Below are 22,516 nucleotides of genomic sequence, written 5' to 3' on the forward strand. Positions count from 1 at the left end.
ATCTCAGCACATAAACAACAACATTCCTCGGACAGGCCGCTCATATTAAGAGTCCAACACCCCCTAAAACAGAGGCGTATGTCTTTCGCCTCAGGGATGGGACTGACATCAGACAAAGCGGCCAATTCAGACGCACTGGTCATAACTTGAATATCATCCAAAAAGCCTTGCTCAGTGTGGAAGACTGTAGTCGGTCTAGATCCTCTCTCCAGCTGTGGTCTCTTCTCCAATAAAGAGCTCCCCCACCTGTGAAGCGGTGTCACACACTTCCGCCTTGCCTCCTCCCTGCTGGGTGGGTGGAGTTAGTCTACCTGGCCACAACAAGACCGAGCTGTGTGTGATATCTGGATCAAACAATGGCATCAGATTTGGACTTGTGATTGCCCTCCTCGCCATCGTTTTGACAGTAAGTTCAAACCCAAGCTTATCGCGGGCCGACCGTTAATTCGGCTGTGATTCTGCTTGCTTTATTATACACTACGGGACATTGTTTTTAAGTTTGACTGTTTTTGAAGGCCTGTACTGTTCGGGAGCCCTCGATAAAATGGTTTAGAAGGCTTCATATTTCAAGATAGATAAGGCTTTTTTGTAATTTAAAGTGTTTTTCTTTTTTCTGTTCCTATCCCCAACGAAAAATCACTATAATATAGGCCACCTGTATGGACTTAGTGTGTCTTTAAGATACTCAATAGTAGTCTAAGTTTACAGCGACCTTATAGTAGGCCTAATGGTATTTTGTATCTCCTATGGTAGGCCTATCACTATTCCTATAATATCATAATATCCATATAGGATATCCTATTATATAGTCTAGTTTGTTGGCCAATATCCTTCTAAAATGTAAGACTCTGGTTTCTTCTTCGTAAGGGAACTTGGCCAGTCCTCTAGCCTATTAACTTTGTTCAAAGCCAATAAAATGTTCAAAGGTCACTGTTGTGTGTCTATATGAATGGGTTGATGGCTTTATTTCCCGCACAGGCTATGAGCCATCCGCCCCGATCAAACCGGGGACACCGGGAGAGAAACGGAGACCACAGACATCACCGGGATCCACGCGATGAGAGATACGATGAGAGACGTCCACCAACCGACAGGTTTGGTGAATGAATGTCTTGTCATTAGAATTCACTGCTTTTCCTGTTTGTCGGATTGTTGTAATAATGTGTGGTGGGCCTATGAATGGGTTGCATGGTGAATTGATTGATTGAGACAGCTGCCCGTGTCCATTGGTATTATATGCATTAGATTTCGATTGGTTTTATTCCTTTCCTCATATGCCATCCTCTGTTTCTATATGCCAGGGCTTCTTCTCGGCCCCCGTACTACCCCAGAGATACCACACCCCCTCCCAAACATGTGCGGGACGTCCCACGAGAGGAGCACCATGACTCCAAATGCACTCATATATGCTCTAGGAGAGGTAGGTCAAAGAGCAGGAGAAACTGGGTGCACACAGCATGCAGGCAACTCTAAAGAATGCATTTGAATTATTACTAACAACTACAATGTAGAAAATGTATGGCATCAGAGAAATCTTGGATAATGTAATGTTGGGTAGAAGTAAATGAAAGCTGTTGAATAGGCTACTGCGTCACAGGGCAGGTTTTAGTTTCCCTCTCAGCGATACCCCTCCTTCCTCCCTCTCCTAAAACTGGACAGACCGGTTTTCTTCCACCGGTCTGTCGGTGTCTCATACTTACTATAGCAGAGCAACACGATCCTTTGATTAGGGAGAGAGCTGATAACCTGCCATCCAGTCTAATAAAATAATGACATACTCTTAACCATTTCCAAGTACACTGTCACAAAAGAGTTGATTTGCTTTAGGAATGTTAATGACATGACATTTTGTGAAAGATTTCACCCCCATCTGCTGAGCATGTGTGTGTGTTGACTCCCCCAGGCATTGTGCTGATCTGCTCTGTGCTGACCAACGGCCTGGTCCTGATCTGCGTGGTGGCCGCTCAGATGGTGACGTCAGGCTTGTCTGCCATGGGCGGGCTGGGCAGTTTCAACATCAACTCCAACTTCAACCTGCAGGGCACCGAGCTGCAGCAGGTCCGCGACCTGGACATGCAGTACAGCCAGATGAGGGCGCCCGGCATCTACGGGGGCATCGCCTTCAGCCTCACCTTCGCTGTCGTCTCGCTCCTGTTCGTGGTCTCCGGGAACAAACCCCCCCACCTGCTGCCCCAGAAGGTCCTGATCGGAGCCTTGGTGTTCCAGGCGGTGGGCGCGGCGGCCTACGTGGTGGCCGTGGGGCTCTACCTGCACTTCGTCATCGGGGTCAACTCCACAGACGTGTGTCAGCGGCGCGAGCGGCTGTACGCGCGCAACGGCTACACCTGGATGAACTGTGACGTGAGCGGGGCGGACGCAGCCGTGGCGCTGTTCGGTCTCATCACGGCCATACTGTACGGTGTCGGGACCGTGCTCACTTTCCAGACGGTCAGGCGGGTGAAGCGCTACCTTCAGGAGCTCAAACGCCACGAGGCAGACAGACACCAGCCCCGTTCCACGCAGAGGGCCCGGCTGCAGCCTGAAACCACCCATGTGTGAGGAAGGCAGGCAATGATGGACTTTTGGGGACTATAGGCCCTTTTGGGCTTATATTCCAATATAAGCCCAAAATCATGATTTCTATGTTGGATTATGTGCCTTGTGACAGGGATTTATATAAAACCTTTTTTAACTTGTATAGGCCTACTGCTATGAATGAACCAGCATTTTTTTAATCAAAGATTGCCGTTTTTAAAGCAAAGGTTTTGATATTGTAATGTATTTTAAACTGTGTACCAGTATAACACTTGTGAAGAATTTATCTATGCAAATAAACCTGCACCAGTGCCATTCTATCCAAGACTGCTCTATTCAGAAGGAGGACAATTGTGTGATACATCAAAATGGCCTATTGGGGGCATCACAACTCCATACAATTCCAACCCTCCATTCCTAAGCCCCGCTATGAGAGGCTTTGTGCCAACTATGAGATCACCATGCCCCCTCCCCGCTGTCACACAATGGCCCATACACACAAAGGACACCACAGTGAAGTAACAGTTATCGGGTCAGTCAAGTCATAATAAATAACAAAAGACATTCTCCAGAATGAGGTAATAACCCAAGTTCTAAATTTACAATTGTGCATAACGCAATACAGTGGGTGCATCACAATGGCACAAGCTTTACAATACAATGTTATGCCATCACTTGGGAAAACGCAAAATCTTAGTTTGTTGTGCAGCCCTCCATTATGTTCTTAACCTTGTATATTTACTGTCAGGATCTGTAAGTTGTAAGCATCCTCCAACCCCCCTCAAGAAGTCAAGGACAACATTTTATGGTTATCTGAAAACTTAAATTTATTATATAGCAAAAGTAGCTCTCTTGTGCGATTTGCCATTGTCAAGAAGTCTGCGTAACACTGTTCCGAAAACATTCATTGAGCTGGTAATGCCCGTAGGATCCCACCCCTTCAGCATTCCACCTAGCACTGCACCACTACTCTGAACTCTGCACACCCCCAACAACACATCTCTGGAACATCAGCCTTTAGAAATAATCATCTTTTCTCTCAGAGAATATTAGTACACTTCAGTGACTAGGTCACTTATGATTATGCAACTCCAAGGAGTTAGTCTAAACCTTTTTACTAACTCCTACATCTTTGAAGGCCAATAGCCACAGCGAACAGGGGAAATGTCTGCTACAACACATGGAATAGTATGGTCTGTATCAGAATGTACCATTTAACATAGAATTAATTTCAAATAAAAGTCTAATAAAAAGCATTCAAAGTGCTTCATCCATCAAATAAAATGATATGATAAAAATCAATTACATTAAATTAAACTTATGTGAAGAATTAATGCACAAAAAGTGTTATAAAATTGCATTGCATTTCCTGGGGCATAGAGTTAACAGTATAAAATAAAGTAAATAACAAAAACATAACAAAACACAGTCTCTCTGGTCCGTAACAGTTAGCATATGCGAGGCATATTCAGAATACTCTGAGGGCATGGGTGTTTGGAGGGAGCGGTACAACTTGATGCAGTGCAGTGCATCAAATCTCCTTGACAGTACTCCATCCCTGATACTCACCTAATTTTCAAGTCCCCGATGAGAAATTGACACTGACTGTTGTGAAGGGGGGAATAGAGTGCCAAGTTAGAGGGGTGTGACAAAGTAGTCTGCAGGCTTCTGGTAGGTGTGTGCTTGCTGGCTGTGGGGCTGCATCTGCTCCTGTTGCTGCTGCTGGATGATCTGTCGGACTTCATCCTCTAGCTCTGGGGGGATGATGAGCTGGTCGTCGGGGTCCGGCTGGGCAGGCGCATTGAAGTAGCCCCCCTGCTTCCTGACGGGGGCATCGGCCGCTTCCTCTATGAGGTCCTGGCTCCTCCCTTGGCAAGCCACCGAGCCGTTGGCCCGAGCCCTGCGGCCAAGAGTCCCTGACCGGGCCTCTCCTCCGGGACAGGGAGAGGGCGGAGGGACGGGGGAATGCAAGACCGGTAAGGGGGAAGGGGAGGAGATGGGGAGGGGTGAAGGCTCAGGATGCGACGCGACGGGTGGAGGAATGTTTGAGCTGGGGTGTGTGTGAGCGTGTGCGTGTGGCTGGGGTGCTGGGCAGTCCCGTCCGTGCAGACAGTGGACATCGGCCTCCACTTCGACGCGGCTGCCATTAGAGAAGACGCCGGCGATGGGCTCCTCGTCCTCGCTGTCCAGCCCGTTGTCAGACAGAGCCCCGGAGAACTGCCTCTGGAAGGTCCCTCCTCCACATGCAGGTCTCCGCACCCCGGCCCGCCCTGGCAGGTTCAGGTGGGACGTCAGGGGCTCGGCTTGGGGTGGCGGCTCGTCTGAGGAGGCTGTGGAGCCCACCTCGCTGCTCATCTCTGATGTGCTGAACTCACTACTCAGCTCGCTGACTGTTCCTGAGGAAGCTGGCGGCAGAGGCAGGCTGCCGTCACTTGCTGGGTAAGGGTGTGTGCTGGTGTGTGTGTGCGCGCCCAGGCCGGGGCTGGGGGGTGGGGGTGGTGGCTCGCAGAAACAGCAGCAGTCTTCGGTGATACTGAGCTGGACCACTACGGCGCTGAGACTGTCGGAGCAGCCGTAGCTCTGAGCCAGAGTCACCAACTTCTTCGCAGCAGCCAGAGCATCTGGAACATTCCTCACTGCCTCCACCGCCTCGCTGGGAGACAACATGTCCCACAAGCCCCGGCTGCCCAGCAGAAAGAACTCATCTTGGGGGGTAAGGGTCACCATGGAGACATGGGGTCGCGGGGTCACAGATGGGCACAGGAAGGAGTAACCCATAATTCTAGTGGAGTCGGTTACACCATTGACTTTGTTATCCTGTGGAGGAGTAGAAGAAAGAGCGGTTACATAATATCCTCACACAAGGCCTCAAACATGCACACAAATCACCAGCACATCAGAGTTAAGAGAACACACACAGTTTCTTGTTACCTCGGTGATGATGGCATTATGCTGCCGGACTCTCTGGTACTCCAGCTCCTGTTTGACAGAGTGTACGGAGGAGAGTTGCACAGCTTTGCCATCTCGGCACAATACAGCCTGGCACTTCCCCACATTGGCAGCTGTTAAGGTGAAGCAGCCTCCACGCTCACCGGGGGCCACCAGGTCATGTCTGATGTGACACAAAGCTGCCGAGCCGCCCAGCCTCTGGCCTGCTGTGCCCAGTTTTCTGCAGAGATGCAACACACAAACACGGCATTCAGAGGAGTGTGCATGATTGTGAGCGCCAAGATAAGCTGTCAAAGTCTGTAAAGTGTGATCATTTGTGCGCTTTCCACGTCTATACTCTGGTTCCTACGTGTATGTAAAGAAATCGTTGCAGCGTGTGCGAGTGTCTACCTTTGCATGGTGAGGAAGGTGTTGGTCATGTAGTCTTCCTGCTTCTGGTTCTTGTGAAGCTCCTCTGCTAGCACGTCTCCCATGGTGCATTGCAGAAGGTAAGGCACCTCAACATTCCTGTCTCCGTCAAACACTCCATACAGCGCCTCACGAATCCCACAGAAACTGTCCAGGGCCAGGGCTGCCACACACAGCCTGAGAACAACCACAAACAGATGAACATTAATAATGTGTAACATATATACAAATGTGCTCTTAATAGATTTATCTAGATCAATTTAAAAAGTTAGATAATAATAATAGATAGACAATAAGCTCACACTTAAAGGATTCCAAAGAAAAAAGAATGTGGGTGAAGAGTACCGAAGATAGAAATGTAAAGAGAAAGAGAGAAAGAGGGGGAAACTGACTTGTTTTTGACTCCAGAGGCCTCTGTGTAGCCGTGACTCCAGACAGCAGGGGCCCCGGGGCCCTCACTCACACACAGAGCAGAGGGAGACGGGTCTACTCTGAAACACCGGATATTACTGTAGAGAGGAAAAAAATAATTCAGTTGATTTAAGTCAAATAAGTCACTTTGTAATATTTTCCCATGGGTGATTTCTATTGCTCTGTGTGTGTGTCTGTCTGTGTGTGTGATGCAAGTTCATACTTGAGCAGCTCCAGGCTCTTGTGGTCCAGGTTAAGGCGGGGGTTGCCGGTGAGATCCAGTTCCTGGAGCTTAGGAGGTAGAGTCTCTGGCAGAGTCACCTCAGTCAGCTCATTACAGCTCAGGTCTACACACTGTGAAAGCAAGTGATAGAGAGGGGTCAATTCACATACGCACACATACACACAATACACACACATGCATGCACGGACAGGAGAATGCAGCAGTCATTTGAGTTCAGAGTGAGGCAGAGATTAGGGGAAAGTTACTGGGAGATTACAGAGGATTTCCTGATCTGGCCAGGCCTGAGTTAAAGATGAACACAGAGGTAGATGGACAGAAACAGAGAGATAAAAAGAGAGCGAGAGAGAGCGAGAGCGAGAGAGAGAGAGAGAGAGAGAGAGCTGGGCTGTTGCCATACCACTAGACTGACCCTATTTTCCATGCTTAATTTGCTGAACTAATTCCACGAGGCACCTAACTCGGGCAACAGCTAATACTGATTCTGTTACAGTACTGGACAGCAGGGTGTGTAGATGTGTGTGGACATTCTGTGTGCATGTGTCTGGAAATCTGCCTTTGTGCTGTTTTTAGTGAATGTTTTCAGTTTCTGTGGACATGGATGAATCATTCAGACAGTGTTTTCTCTATATATTTTCTTTGTAGTTGTGGGGGTAATTTTGGTTCTGAGACCCAGGTTTGGGACCCATTCAGGATCAGATATTTATATCATTATATATGGATAATTGGGCTGTAATTGAAATTGTTTAGAAGCAGGCTGAGCAATGTGGCCAGATAAATAATTCAGTGTATTTATATACTCTAGCTGCGGAGGACCACCACAGCTTAATGAATGTAGAGGAAACCCTGCTTAAAACATGTGTGTGTCTGACCTTGATCTCAGGGAGCTGGAGGACCTCGGGGAACACGCTGATGCAGTTGGAGTGGGCAGAGAGTGTGTGCATGCGCTGGCAGCTCAGGATGGTGGTAGGCACAGCCCTCAGCCTGTTGCCGCTCAGGTCCAGCTCCTCCAGCTGTTCCAGTCGTGCCAGCTTACTGCAGGAGGTGAAGTCAGGGTTATACCAGAGTGCTGGTTTTGCAAACTTTATTTAGGAAGATACACGATTTACAAACTCATTTTTTCTTGTGACCGAAACCTGATTACGCAGGCAGGCTCAGAAACAGGATAATGAAGCAAAATGTACTCTGTTTTTAGGATTAGGACAACTAAAAAAAAGCAGGGGAATGTGTGTAAATGTATGTGCAAATGGGTGGGTGGGGGTCAGGTTGCAGACCTGCAATCTTGAAGTAAGCCTATATTTAAGTGCACAAACATGGGTAATCTTCAGCATAACATAGCCAGATGTAGCCTTAGATCTCAAGTGCAGTGTGTTTTGGGAACCTAACCCTCCTGACCCAGTCTTTGATAACTGGAACACTACTGAGGGTGACAGTGTGTCTATGTGTGTGTCTGTGAGAGTTTCTTTTGTTTTTTTCTTTTATTTGTCCTTCAGGTCTCCATTTTGTTATTTATAACAGACTGTTCCAATGTGACTACAAAGCTTTATATATTTTTACAGTCCATTTTAAGGTAATGGGGCAGCAGAGCAAAAAGTGTCCTTCCCAAATGTAGTTATGTTGGAAACATAAACAAGCTCAGTTCATAAGTGTATATAAAGTACTTTACCTAGCAGTGAAGGTCTGCAGCTGGTTGTAGGCTAGGTGGAGCACTCTAAGGTGGCCATGTCCAGTCAGGAGAGGAACACACTTGTCTGTCAAGCTGTTATTGGTCACATAGAGCTCCTCCAGGCTGCTGAAACTCTCATCTGATAGGCTAGCTGGGGGAAGACTCTCCAGCTTATTGGCTGATGCATTTAGGTATCGCAAGCTGTGATGACATAACAAGAAAGAATATAAAGTGAGCACTTGAATGAATGATTGAATGAATGACAGAAAGAACAGTAAGACAGAAAGAAAGAAAGACAGGCAGAAAGAAAGAAAGAAAGAAAGAAAGAAAGAAAGAAAGAAAGAAAGAGCAGAGTTTTGTGTGTTGGTGTATATGCTGTTGTCTTTGTGTGTGTGTACCTCTGGGCTTTGATGAACAGGTTGTGTGGGAGCTCAGTCAGGTGGTTGTGCTGGACGTCCAGGACCTCTAGCTGGGACCTTTCCAGCCTGTCAGCCAGCCGATGCAGACCGTTCCAGCCCACCAGCAGCTTTCTCAAGCTGCCACTACACAGCAACCTACAGCACACACAGACAACAGAGGAGGCTCACAGTTACAAGCTGTGTGTGTAGAAATCTGTAAGTGCTCAACATGAAGAGAATTGTTTTTAGCCAATAGGAACTCTGTATTAGCCTGATGAGGCTGCATCATGCATGTGCACCCAAAAGAAGCTATGTACAATTTGCATGTGGGCTGTGTGTGTGTGTGTGTGTGTGATGCTCACCGTATGGGCAGCTCAGTAACACAGTTGTGATTGATGTCCAACACCTCCAGTCTGCTGCTCTCACACACCCAGTCCGGGACACAGTCCAGCTTATTCCTTTAACACACAAAATATGGCCAGCAACCAGGTTATAACCAGCACATAGCCTACTCTTCTGTGTAGTAAACAGGACAGTGCGGTGTTTATAGATAGTATGTGTAACTGGTGCTTCATACCGGGACAAATCCAGAGTGGTAAGATTCTCTGGCACAGGGTTCACCTCCAGCTGTTTCAGCTCTAAGAAAGACACACAGAACATGCGTGAAGCTTAATGGTCTTAGTGTGTGCACGTATGGTGTGAAACATGATCTGTTTAACGTGTATACCATACACATGTAAGTGTTTGTACCATTGTGTGCAGCATGCAGGCCCTTGAGGGTGTGGCCACTGACTCTGAGGAGGGAGAGTGAGTTTCTGTCACAGCGGAGGAGCTCCAGCCTGGAGAGAGGCCTGACATCCAGCTCTTCTAGGCCAGCATCCCTCACGTCCAGCTGGACAACGTGGGCCAGCTGGCCTGCTTCTCCCACCATCACCCTTTGGAGCCGGTTCAACCTGTACAACACGCAAAGCACAGAGAGGAAGAAGAACATGAACATAAGGAAAGAGGGCAGAGAGGAGAAAGGTGAGACTGTTAGTCAAACCACAGAAGCATACATTTAACTCAATATGATCTATTTGGTTTGAATGAATGGAAATCCATCTAACTTTATTTAGTTCATTATTTAGTTTATGTTATTTATCTGACATTAAGACTTATAAACCCACTGAGCACAATTAGCAAAACATACGGTGATGTGGAAATATATACTATTCATTTTGTGTAATTGTTGGAATTTCTTTGATGCATGCAACTAAAAACATTTTCACTGCAAAACAGACTGTACAAAGCATCTCAGGATGTGTATGCATGTTTCAGATTTTAAATAAGACTTGATGCAGTACTAAGAGGTTGGGGTAAAAAAAAGCTACGTCAATGTCAGTGCAGATATGCTTACCTGAGATCTACGTGGCGAGTAGGCAGCCACTGCAGTCCAGCCATGTCTAGGACAGAGAGCTGGTTCCCTGCCAGGCAGAGTCTCTCCATGCCCTTTAGTTTCTCTAGGACTGGGGAGATGCAGCTGAAACAGTTGAAGTATAAGCCCAGGTAGGTCAGGCCCTCCAGAGAGCCCAGTTCCACAGGCAGTGAGCTCAGGAAGTTCCCGTCCAGAATAAGAGTCTGCAGGCTGGGCACAAACACCGGGAGATTAGGGGGAGGGGATTTTGAGGCTCACACTAATGGTGTATTCTATCATCTGCAAGTCTAAAAAAGGTCTGTCTCCAGGTTGGAATATCATTGTTTTATGATCAAAAATTGTCTATATGCTCTGCAATCACTGTCACAGATGTGCTTGACATTCTCCTGCATACATGTGGCATAAATGTACATGGCATTCAAAAGCAAAAGTGAGTTTTGGTGGGATTTAAAATGCTAGCCTAAATTCTTTAAAATCCTATTACAATAGCATGTCTGAAACCGGATTTGTTCACAACGTGCTAAAAATCAGATTTTTGCAATCGACTCGCTAACATCACATAGACACGCACACATGCAAGCATGCACATGCACACACAAACTGACAACTGGTGGTGCATACAATAAGTGAGTGCAGGGACAGCATCAGTATGACTCTGCACTATGATCATCTGCACAAAACCACTGCATTGTCAGGACAGGAATCTGGTGCACAGCCAATTGCTCACTTTATACACATCATGACAAGGATTCATCTGCAGTGATGGAATGACAATGACACAAACGCTATCCTATCTAATGTCTCCTTCAGCAAGGTATAGGTCACCAAGGACAAATTCTCCTCTCTGGCAATAACCAAGCAAATTATCATCATCATAATCACATACTAGATAATAGTACTGCAGGCCAAAGGTCATTATTTCCTTTGAGCCCACTCACTTGTGCATGGTTCCGATTGCTGCAGGCAGAGAAGAGAGGCAGTTTCCAGACAGGTTGAGCTCCGTTAGCGAGGCGATGTCACACAAGGCCAGGGGAAACTCACACAGAGCGTTATTAGACAGAATAAGGCTTCTCAGTTTACAGAACCTAGAGAGAAAGAGAGAGGCATGAAGAGAAGGGCAGACAAGGAGAGAGAAAGAGAGATTAATCCATCAGTGCTATAATCAGACCTTGGCCTTCTGCTAAGGGGAAGCTCTAACAGAAACATTGTGGAAAAATATTTTAGTTACATAATGCCTGTCTGACAAATAGGGAAAACTACCAGGGAGGAAGCCTGTGTAAGATCTTGACAATAACACAAGAGCATAACACACAACCACTATTTTAAGCAAAATGTTTACAAGAGTAAAAATGTTCACCAAAACAATGCAGCATGTGGTTATGGTAGGCACTATTTGTGTGTGTGTGTGTGTGTGTGTGTGTGTGTGTGTGTGTGTGTGTGTGTGTGTGTATTTAGTCTAACAGTTCCCTGGCCTTCCCAGGCTAACCTAATCCAGTTCACAAAGGGGCCAGGGTGAAAGGCTGTGCCGGATTCACGTCCTTCCGAGGGAAAGCCACAGCCACACCATGGGAAAACACATTCCTGAAAACACCGCCTGGGAAGCGTGTGTTTATGGAGGAACAATGGGAGCATATATCCATTCCCTTCAAAAGCATGACAGTTACAGTGGGCACTGAAGCGCAGCCAAAGAACTAACACAAAGATAACAAAAGAAAAGACAGTGGGCCGCAGGCAGAGTTCGGCAGGTAGAGGCAAGGTTGTTGTACAACATATGAACTTTGCTCTAGTCGCTAATCGGCTGGTTTTTATTTAAGTGGTATTTTAGATTTTAAGATGATCATAGAGTGTGTTTACATGCACATGATATTCTCGATAATAGCTTATCTCCTGGTTTAAGTCTTATTTGGGATAAGCTGTTTACATACCATCTTTAAGTCTTGATCACACACAACCCGGTATAAATGGATAAAAAAAAGCCCTTATTTGCACTCACACAGTTATGCACATTCATGCCCGGGAACTCCACAGTACAACCACAGTCTACCGTTAGCCACTGAGCAGCTCCACTAAAGCAATTGGGGGTTTAGTACCTTGCTCAAGGGCACCTCAACAGAAGCTGCAGGGGAGAGCAGCTAATATTGCTATATCCCAGGTATATTATTCAGGTTTCTCTTAATCAGGATAAGAGGTCAAACAAATAATTAATTAGTTAAATGACTGTACTGTACTCAGTAAAAGTACTGATTTATTTATGCTTTCCAACTACAAAACAAAAAGCTTCCTACAGCATCCTACATCCTACTTGCATGTGTATGCACTCACTCAAAGGAATTAGCCTGCTGAAGTCAGACGGAACCAGTATCTTTGACAGTGAGAGTCTTTCCTAATGCCATGACAGCAGCGACCAGTTTGACTAGGCGGCTGACCCGAACGGAGCCCTCTGCCCCAGAGGTCAGGTGGTCGAATGTCAAATCTCTCATCACCACTGTAGCTTGCTTTTAATCATCCAAGCCACACAGCCACCCACGCAGGCATCATCTGTAATTTGATCTAAGCCGCTTCCTCTTCAGACCTCTTTAGACCATATGGTAGCTCTCCAAGAGAGAGAAAGCTGTTGAGGGACAAACCTCATCCAAAAGAGAGACAGAGTGAGAAAGAGAGGAAAAAACTCCTTTTCATCTTTCAGCCTCTTCTTGTTCCTAAATCCTCAGGCTGGTGGCAGGCCCTGCCTGACTGTGGTGTGGGGGGTGCTGGTGTTAGAAACTAACCTTGTGAGTGCTGCAAGACCCTTGTGTGGGGACATGAAGTTGTGTTTGAGGTTCAGGTGGGTGAGGTCCTGGCTGTAGAAAAGCTGAGAGGGCAGCTCCTCCAGGCTGCAAGACGACAGGTCAACTGAGCTCACCCTCTGGGACGCAATCTGACACAGTGGGAGGGATGGATGAGAAACATTACAATGCAACTTTACTTGTGACAATGACAATTCCACAACAAGAGGCACTTGAGCTGCGTAATGTCCCGCAATATGATCACCATGATATATTAAACATACGTTACGCTAATGAGGTTATTGATGAAGCTAATTAATGCATTAATTATGTCAACATACTTGTCTTCATATAACACATGGGTGATATTAATATGAACTCCATATCTTAAAGCAGGGATACTCAACCAAGTGCCATGGAGGACAGAGTGTATGCAGGTTTTCATTCCAACCAAAGACTACAGCAAGTGATTTCACTAATTAGTTCCTCCTCTCTGGTTGAAGGTGGCTAATCAGTAAATCACCTGCTGCAGCATGAGCATAAACACACATACACAAAGTCACACACTGCGTACCTTTGCAGCATGCCTGTGCCAGCGGAGGTGCTCTGTGTAGGAGTCATAGCTGATGTAGTAGGTCTGGCTCTGGGGCCCGGCTGAGCTGAAGGCCAGGCAGTGGCTGTGTCTCCTCACCTCCTCCACCTGCATCATTGACCACAAATTGGTTTCCCCACATCTTTTCTTTATGTAAAGCTTTCAAGGTCTAGCCTACGTAATGACTTGTTGTTCAAAAAATAGAATCACGCTTCACTCATTTCTCTAAGTGCGTCTGCAGTATCAAAAGTACATCCAAAGGTATTCAGAATCTAATATTAATGATAGTGGGGTTTTTTTGCGTACGATTGTCATCTGATCATTTTGGGCTTACATCCACGATCAAAGAAATCACATTTGTTTTCATTTGGTGTCACTGGGTTCCTCTGCTGATACACTGTCATACAAAATTATTGTAAAGGGAACAGGCAACAGACAGAGGCAACTTGATTTATAGACACTTTCATATTTTCCAAATGCGATCATATGATCACAAGTATTGGGGCTTATTTTAAGGATACGGAACTGATTCCGACTATGGGGTTATTGGCCCAACCCTACAAGTCTCCTTCAAAATGGCTCATATGGCAGGGATCCATCTACTATTTCCGCAGTGTAAGACAGGCTGATTTTTAAGTACCTAGCCAGGACAAAACGCTAGTCTAGCATATATAAGGCATACAAGTATTTGACAAAATACCTTTCCTCCGATGAGGGGGAGGATATGCATCTTGCCCGTGTGGGCGTGTTTGACGGACGAGACAATGAGACAGGTTCCACTCAGTGTGACCTGGCGCTTTGACCAGCGGTTAACTGGCAGGGCCAGCTTCCCTTTCCGCACGTTGAACACCCCAGAAAGATGTACACGCTCCGAACCTCCCACACTCCGTGGCTTACCTGGGGACAGAAGGAGGAGAAACAGAGAAGCCTCTACATTATTTGAGAGTAAAAGAGACCATTGGTGATCATGGGTGTCAACAGTGACTTTTTCACAATAGCCTTTTTGCATCATAGAAACAGTTATTTTTAGTTTTTTGAGAATGGAAGTGGGATTTTGTGAATTAACACACACACACACACACACAGAGTTCCTCTTTCAGAGAGTGAGAGGGACAGAGAGCTGTGGTTATGTAAGCAAATTCTAATAGCCTGTGGGTTGAGAGAGAAAATGAGAGTGAGCAGTCATTCAGGCGTGATTTGTTACATTAACCCCTCGCTGTCATACAAAGCAATGACAGTTCAGTTACAGTCACAGGGCAACCCGAGGGATTAGCTAGAAAAACTAGGCATAGAGAAATAAAGGCCCATGGCAGCCAGGCAAGTAGACACATTCTAAACTGGCTTCAAACTGATTAATACATTCCTTTCTGTGTCTGCACTCTCTGCTCTGCTGTTCACATACACCAGAGAACCAGAGAAAGGGAGACACATTAGGAGTCTGAGCCATTGAGACGTCTGAAATCAGATTAGCTTGTTATGCAATGTCTTACAACACCAGTGCCAACACCAAGATCATCCCTAGAGCCTCCTCCAGTGACTTAGGCTAAGCGTGTCACTTAAGTTTCACTGGGCCCTGGGCAGTACACCGGGACTAATGAACTCCTGAACCAATTAAGAGTTCAAACTTTTGTTTAGAGCTGAAACGATTAATCGATTAATCGATTAATCGATTAGTTGTCAACTATTAAATTAATCGCCAACTATTTTGATAATCGATTAATCGGTTTGAGTAATTTTTTAAGAAAAATAAGTCAAAATTCTCTGATTCTAGCTTCTTAAATGTGAATATTTTCTGGTTTCTTTACTCCTCTATGACAGTAAACTGAATATCTTTGGGTTGTGGACAAAACAAGACATTTGAGGACGTCATCTTGGGCTTTGGGAAACACTGATCGACATTTTTCACAATTTTATAGACCAAAAAACTAATCGAGAAAATAATCGACAGATTAATCGACAATGAAAATAATCGTTAGTTGCAGCCCTACTTTTGTTGCATCGGTACTAGAAATATCAGTCTTTAGCCCTTCTCATCTTGAATCAGCTCCCGATCAAGGAGGATGATGTCATCACAAACAATAGCCGTTAGAGAAAGAAAATTTTGTCCTCATTAACATGCCCCATCTCCTGTCCTCACTTGTCCTGTCTATTCCCCACCACAGATGTACTACAATATCTAACCTAGACAGTTATAAAACATCAGGCCCTAGGATTTTGGATTTGGAATTATTTGGGATGATGCGGTAATGAGTTGGGTAGATGTGGGCGGTACCATGAGGAACTTGATCTGCAGAAGGGAAACCAGAGATAATGTTTCCCCTCATTTCTCACAAGTGTGTCATTTACACATTTGTCACATGTGCAGAAACAAGCACGTAATTCATGATAAGCTTAAGACAAGACCTACTTGGCTCTGTGAAACCAAATACAAAAGCCTAATTTGCCAACCTCAGGATTAGAACCAGGACCTCTGCATGAAAGTCTGCTGCCCTTCCAAGTGAGTTAAAGCGCCAGTGTGGATGCCTGAGAAACGTATTGTATTGGCTCTATATGTGCAGTAGGGTTTTTGGAAATCTTGGGGACCGACTGACTGACCCTACCGATTGACCAACAGAGACTTACACTAGCTGCTGGTCGCAGATAAAAACTGAAACCAAACAACATATGTTGTATGAAACTTAATATCCACATTCACTGGGAATGGCTGAGTAAGGGTCATGCTGGTCACATGTTCTCTATGAGAGGATAGAAGGCCACCATCACTTAGCCTAACTGTTCTAAAACCAATTAACTCCTACGCTCTACACTAAAACTTGGATAGAACAATGCAACTGATGGAGCAGATCAAACTAATTCTTCTAAGAGTACACCATTTTCAAACGAAACAATCGTGGAATGCGTATCCTGTAGGTCCACCCTTCCCTGGGTGGAGCAAGCAAGACATAGGCGGTGTCAATGTATAGGCTATAGGCTACACATACATGCCCTTTCCTTCCATCAGTTCCTCTGAATGGGGAACATCCTGTCTCTCAACAAGTAGCCGATGACCACATCCTGTTCAGTTTAGAGCAAACATTCTTGGCATTTCTTGTCCTTAAAATACCCTGGATGCCTCTGAACGCACCACTCATCTGACACATTCATCCACAGTTTTGCTATCTTCTTCTTACAGCAGCAGTTTCAAGACCTTGCTTGAGGCTTTCTCTCATTTTAGCCCACGATCTGAACCAGCATTTCAGTTCTGATACAACAGCATTGAGCTGTACACCTGATATGGTGCTGTCATGGCAACACCACAGGGACAAAAGAGGAAATTTGCTTTCACAGTCTGCAAGTATTTAGGGAGTTTTGGGCGTCGACAAGTTTGGTGGGTAGTCAATTAACCTTGTAAAGTAAAGCATTGACCTCTGGGTACTGCAGTTCCCAGCTGAAGGGGAGTTTGCTGCTGCTGCTGTCTCAGGTATATCAGAAACACTGAGGAGGTGAAATCTGAGTTCCACTAAGGTCACTGTTCTCTTGCTGTCAGCACAGTGTGTGTTAGTGTGTGTGTGTGTGTGTGTGTATGTGTGAGTGTGAGAGAGAGAAAGACAGAGAGAGAGAGAGAAAGAGAGAGGCAATGAGCATTTTGCAGGAGGGATTCTGCTGAGTCAAACTCCTCTGGCTAGACTCTGAACACCGACACCAGGAAACAATTCATCCATTCCAAGAGGACAGGACAGCGGTATGTGGCAAAACGTGATTGGTGTCCGTTGAGCCAGCTACTTAGCACAACTACTTTAGTCCAAACCGAACTTCTTGACATCAACCATGGATTGACCCAGGTCGGAATCAGCATGGTCCGTAGTGATTAGATACAAATTTGTATAGCCTATGTGTCTTGATATGAAGAGTTTCATTCCAAAATGAGATTTCAAACCATTTGACAAAACTTTCACCTACTCCAATAAAATGATTGCTGGCATAAAAGCAACACATTCATTTTTTTATTGAAATCATGCACCATCAAGGCAGTTGCATACAACATATTATGATTTTGAGGATAGAATCATCTGTTTTGGAAACACTGAATGATGAATTTCAGGTAATATTTTTTTCCAAAATGGATATAGCTTTTTTGTCAGTGAAACACTTAATGTTTTGTGATTTACAAATTGCTGAAATTGTTTTTTTTAATTGTTTTTCTACAACTGAACGGCAGTAAAAATAATTATTACACGTGTGACATTGACTGTTGAAAAACGGGGGTATGGTGGTTGATCAGTTAAGTCATCTTGCTCCCAGGACTCTCAGATGTCACAGTAACGTGAGAAAGATGACATGAACTGGTTGAAAATAGGTGAGAGTGAGAAGGGAGTCACTTTAAAAAGTGCTCTTCATCTAACAATTGTGTTGGGGTAACTCAACATCAGTTGCATTGATTTTTATGACTGGAAAATTCACAATTTAAAAGAGGGAGGGAGCTACAGAATTAATGTTTTCTGTCCACCCGAGAATAGACCACACACATCAAGAACTATGAGAACTGCCCTGAACAAATATTCTGTCTATGGTTATTAGTGGTCTATGCAAGCCTGTCCATTTTGTTATGTTGAGTAAGGGTCATTCTATTCTTGACCTACCCCTATTTTCCCAGTGACTGAACAAACATGATTGCCCATTTCACAAATCCTGTACATTACTTTAGGGATGCACCGATGCCACTTTTTCAATGCCGATACCGATTACGAGTATGAAAGTTGAAAGAGTACCGATCCGATTCATTACTTTTACTGAACAGTGCAGGCTTACTTCCTTAGTTTGGGGTCAATGGACAAAATTATTGAGATAAAAGCCTTGTTTTTCCCACTGTTTGAGAAATACAGGCTTCTATGTGCCATAAATGCATAAAATCAAGACAGTTTGCTTTTATTTCTTACATGTTACTCATGGCTTTCGGTATCAGATTTAGTCTTAGGTAAAATCTCCGATACTGATATTCCATTTTAGCCTGGTATCGGCACCGATACCAGGCTCAAACACAAGAGGGCAAACCATTCTGATTTCATGAATAAGCATTTACTTGCCAAAGCGTCTGGTAATGCAGGCAAGCTTAGCTGCCATATCTAAATTTTGTCGTAATTTGGGTGTTAATTTTCACTGTGGCCTGTACCACAGTCTTAAGAAAAAAAAAACATGTTATGCCAGTCTAAAAAGACCAATAACAATCTGGTGATATTGGTTCTCTGTGGTGATCACAAGCCATCTTCTGTAGCACAATAAGTACCAAATAGTTCACTATTTCCCCATGAGGATCATTACGGTTTCATCTAATCTAATAACAGCTGTAATAGCAATAAATTTGATGCTCTCAGTGCATCCTTGATGTGAATTTGGCAGCCAAATTGAGTGAGAGGAAGGATGACAAACCTTGTGGAGAAGTAATACAAAGTGGCCTGACTTCCCTCCTCCTCTATTACACCATTTCTCCTCTCTTCTACTTGTTCCTCTTATGCCAGTACCTCCACTGTTCTGTCATGCCAGTCTTTCACTGCTTGTGTCATGGCTGTCTATTTGTCTGCTCTCTCCAGGGTGATGGGGAGCACTAGCCGGAAGGGCCCCTGCTTTCAGCGGAATAACTCCACACCATGCTTTGTTTCTCTGTCATGCTAGTGTGGGAGCCAAGAATGAGGGGAAGGGGGGGGGGGGGGCATTTATGCAACATTTTCAGGACAGGAGAGAAAAGACGGACACTCCTGAGCTGGGCATGTTGTCTCAAAGCAGGCATCGGCATGTAGGCTACAGCACGCAATGCAATGTGGACAAAGACTAAGGGACAGATTCATTAATGTTCCCAGTGGAAGACATGGACAACACACTCACACTTTAATATTCAAAAGCACCTTTTCAGTTAGGATGGGGAATGGGAGTTAACTCAATTTAGAATATGTTAAAATTCATACATTAAATCACACCATAGGCTTTTGACTCTTTAGTTCCACTGTCTTTGCCGAGGGTGTCAGAAACAAGGTCAAAAACAATTTCCAGTGGTGCTAATCCCATAAGAGATCATGGCTGTTTGCCCCATCCTCTTAGCCTGCTTGTCAGCAAAAACAAGATCATCATCAATAACAACAACAACACCACACACCACCAACAGCACAAAAACAGAAACAGAATTCATAATGCCTCATGATTTTGGTTTTTGGCATGGCAAAAGAGCACACCTGTTACCTCCAGATGTGTCTCCCTACAAGCTTACACAGAGGGGGTTGGGGTGGGTTTACAGGCACAACACTAGGCATTGTCCCAGCAGGACAATTGAATACACTTGTTTAACAGTCCGACTGACCAAACACAATGACAGCACTCACGGTGCGCTGAGAATGGATGAACAATGAATGAGCAGAGACAAGCCAAGCACAACTAAAGTGGCCTTCTGTAACTAGCTGCTAGGGGCCATATGACAGCTAACCTATATGGAAATGAATGACAATGAATCTAACCAGAATCATGTCCTCATTTTGACTAGAGAGCTATGCCTACCTGTACCTATTCCTTTCTGGAGAAACTGGCGCTCACCTACAAAAAATGTTTTGAGCCTTCTACAACTTAGACAAAAGTACTCACCAAAGTAAAAGCGTATCAGGCAGCCAATTTCTGGATTCATCCCCTCCTCCTGCACTCTCCATGGGTCTTCAAACCCCAGATTAGTGAGGTATTCATTTAATATCTGCAGAGGCCTCTCATCATCCCCCAGCCGCCGCACAACTCCACCGTGCAGCTGGACAATGAGGGCCGGGGTCGGACTACTATTGATGGGGTCTGACCACCCTCCACTCTCCCCGGGGATCTCCAGGTCAGGCTGGACAGATGCTGGGCTGGTCAGGGGCCGAGTCTGGGAGCTGCTACAGCATTTAGAGGGAGGTTTGATTAGGCTTGGAGTATCTACGTTGCTTGCTATTCCAGCATCAGTGGTATCATCCAGTGTGCTTGACAGCCCGTTGGGAGCATTGCAGGGGTCAGTGGCGGGCAGGTCCACTTGCTGGTCTACAGTGGAGACGCTAGTTGGATGTGTTGGGGAAGAGGTGAGCTCTACCTCGTCTGAAGAGCTCTCAAACGGGTCAGGTCCCTCCGTGGCACTGTCACAGTTGGGGCTCAACACTGAGGTGTCCGTACCCAGGCCCAGTCCATCACTCAGTGAGTCACGGTGCTCGCTGCTTCTGGGCCCACCAGGGCTGAAGTCCTCACAGGTGCTGCTCTCCATGTCTGAACCTGAGTAGAGTCCGTAACAGTCAGCCACACTAAGGCCCAAATCCATCCCCAAGCGGTCATTCAAATAGCCCTCTGAGGAAATGTTGCTTGCCATCTTTTCATCTGTAAGATGACTGCAAGAGAAGTTTGTGTCTGGATAACACTGTGTTGTGCTGCTGCTGTACTGTAGAGCCTCATTCTCCTCTGCTTTGGCGGATAAAAGAGAGACTGGGAAGACTGTCTTGTTGACATCCACACTCTCACCAAGACTTTGTTTGTCATCTGTCTGTCCGTGACTATCGTTACAGTTGCCATTTAGGTCCATTAAAGCACTTGTTTTGCAATTAATTCTCAAAATTGCTCCAGCTTTACCCCCACCCAACTGACTCGCCATCTCTCTAGCAGTCGTGTCCAGTGTGCAAAGCACCGGTCTCGGATAGGAGGGCGTGAGCCAGTCGTGGACATGAATACAGCCCCGCCGGAGGTCCGATCTCACCCATGCCTTGTCAGAGACCTGAAGCTGCTTTGACTGCTTCTGCCGAAGAAAGGTCTTCCTATCAAGGCTGAGTGTGTTCAGCGGCGACGCTGAGGGAGTGGGGTTCGCCGCCTCCGCCGAGGACACGGCGGGGGTGCCAGTGGTTGGTGGAGCCCCCAGTGAGAGATTTCTCTTGTGCCTCCGCCGTCTCCTATTCAGCAAAGAGTTGACAGTAGTAGTGTTGTTGACTGATGCAAGACTATAAATATTGGCGGTTTTAACGGTGGGCATGTTGATATTTTTGGCCGCACCACCAATAGCGTTGGCAACTTGGTTTTGATAAATCCCGTTCCTTATCGCAATCTGAAGTAGGGAGGTGGTTGCAAGTCCCTTCCCGAATAGTTTCGATTCTCCGCCCCCACCATCATCCTCCCCAGTTGAAGGTCTCTTTCCAGCAGACAGTAACGTAAATCCACTTGGCTTCCCAGAGTTACTATCACGGTTAGAATCAGGTATCCCTTGTGGTGTTGATGAAGTTGAAAGGGCTACCGACTCGTTTTCCTTCACAGTCGTAGCCCGTGCACTTTCCATCCTGGCTGGCTAGCAACAACGGCGTTAGTTAGTTAGCAAGAACACCCTGCAGGTGAATGCTAGCTTGCGTTAGCTTACAGGCGTTAGCTCGCTCTAGTTACTAGCTAACTCAAATGAATATGGCTTCACGTTAGCTTAGCATGCTACGGTACTCACGTAGTTCGTTCAAAGAGTTAGTTAGCTACATCATCCCATTTAATATGCCCGCTAGCTAGCTTAGGAGAGCTAACTAACAGGTCGAAACGGCAAATCGCTTTTCCACGTTACTTGGTCGCCATGGAAGCTAGCGCGAGAAGGCGCGACTGCTACTGTACAGATGATGTGACGGCCAGCAGTACACGGTGGACAGGGCGTGGTCTCATTGGATATGAATTATGCTGCATTCAAGTGCTACCCGAAATGTCGTAATTACATTTTTAGCGCACATGGACGACCCAACGAAGTACTAGATGCAACTGGGAAAGTCGGAATTTCATTTGATACACGAGTTGCCAAGATGTAATAATAACAATAACAATATATATACTTTTTTTTTTATTTATGTGCCTTTCATGGTCCCCAAGGACACTGTACGTTAATGCAAATTAAAAACGTTAAAAGGTACAATATAAAACAAAACAAACGAAACAGACAAAACAAAACAGGAGCAAATTAACGATCAAAGCATAAAGCTCAGTTTGATGCGATGTTTATGGGTGGAGAACATGGAAGCCGAATCATCTAGTGATGGTAAAAGTAATGTATTTTATTATTATTATATGTTATTATTTGACATTGTGTGTAAATAATTTGTATTTGTGTGTGTTTCTTTATTCACTATTCGATGAGCTTTTAGTTGGCA

At 45.5% G+C, this 22,516-nt stretch overlaps 2 protein-coding genes across 2 annotated transcripts; one reads left to right on the forward strand and one right to left on the reverse strand.

Annotated features, from left to right (window-relative positions):
- The first annotated feature begins 306 nt into the window (after positions 1–306).
- LOC139926653 (MARVEL domain-containing protein 3) lies at positions 307–3,081 on the forward strand. The gene is made up of 4 exons (XM_071918428.2): positions 307–406; positions 979–1,094; positions 1,302–1,420; positions 1,904–3,081. Exons 2-4 carry the CDS (start codon positions 982–984, stop codon positions 2,557–2,559), a joined length of 888 nt encoding a protein of 295 aa, XP_071774529.2. The 5' UTR covers positions 307–406; positions 979–981; the 3' UTR covers positions 2,560–3,081.
- Positions 3,082–3,336: 255 nt separating this feature from the next.
- Positions 3,337–21,943, reverse strand: LOC139926662 (PH domain leucine-rich repeat-containing protein phosphatase 1-like). Its single transcript, XM_071918437.2, has 17 exons — positions 19,986–21,943; positions 14,080–14,276; positions 13,362–13,487; positions 12,791–12,939; positions 10,961–11,107; positions 10,005–10,232; positions 9,359–9,561; positions 9,186–9,246; positions 8,971–9,066; positions 8,609–8,764; positions 8,211–8,411; positions 7,417–7,579; positions 6,527–6,657; positions 6,285–6,401; positions 5,875–6,069; positions 5,467–5,704; positions 3,337–5,352 (listed from the first exon to the last, which is right to left on the reverse strand). Exons 1-17 carry the CDS (start codon positions 21,673–21,675, stop codon positions 4,171–4,173), a joined length of 5,280 nt encoding a protein of 1,759 aa, XP_071774538.2. The 5' UTR covers positions 21,676–21,943; the 3' UTR covers positions 3,337–4,170.
- Between the last annotated feature and the right edge of the window lie 573 nt (positions 21,944–22,516).

This window comes from Centroberyx gerrardi, chromosome 9 (assembly GCF_048128805.1).
Source record: "Centroberyx gerrardi isolate f3 chromosome 9, fCenGer3.hap1.cur.20231027, whole genome shotgun sequence".
Classification (NCBI taxonomy): domain Eukaryota; kingdom Metazoa; phylum Chordata; class Actinopteri; order Beryciformes; family Berycidae; genus Centroberyx; species Centroberyx gerrardi.

What these genes read in the sequence shown, in the direction of transcription:
- LOC139926653 (XM_071918428.2), top strand. Translation starts at nt 982, where the DNA reads ATGAGCCATCCGCCCCGATCAAACCGGGGACACCGGGAGAGAAACGGA. An exon ending in AGACGTCCACCAACCGACAG is followed by an intron (nt 1,095 to 1,301) that starts GTTTGGTGAATG and finishes TCTATATGCCAG; the next exon opens with GGCTTCTTCTCGGCCCCCGT. An exon ending in TCATATATGCTCTAGGAGAG is followed by an intron (nt 1,421 to 1,903) that starts GTAGGTCAAAGA and finishes TGACTCCCCCAG; the next exon opens with GCATTGTGCTGATCTGCTCT.
- LOC139926662 (XM_071918437.2), bottom strand. Translation starts at nt 21,675, where the DNA reads ATGGAAAGTGCACGGGCTACGACTGTGAAGGAAAACGAGTCGGTAGCC. An exon ending in TCCCCCTCATCGGAGGAAAG is followed by an intron (nt 13,488 to 14,079) that starts GTATTTTGTCAA and finishes TCAATGATGCAG; the next exon opens with GTGGAGGAGGTGAGGAGACA. An exon ending in GTTACTGAGCTGCCCATACG is followed by an intron (nt 8,765 to 8,970) that starts GTGAGCATCACA and finishes TGTGTGCTGTAG; the next exon opens with GTTGCTGTGTAGTGGCAGCT.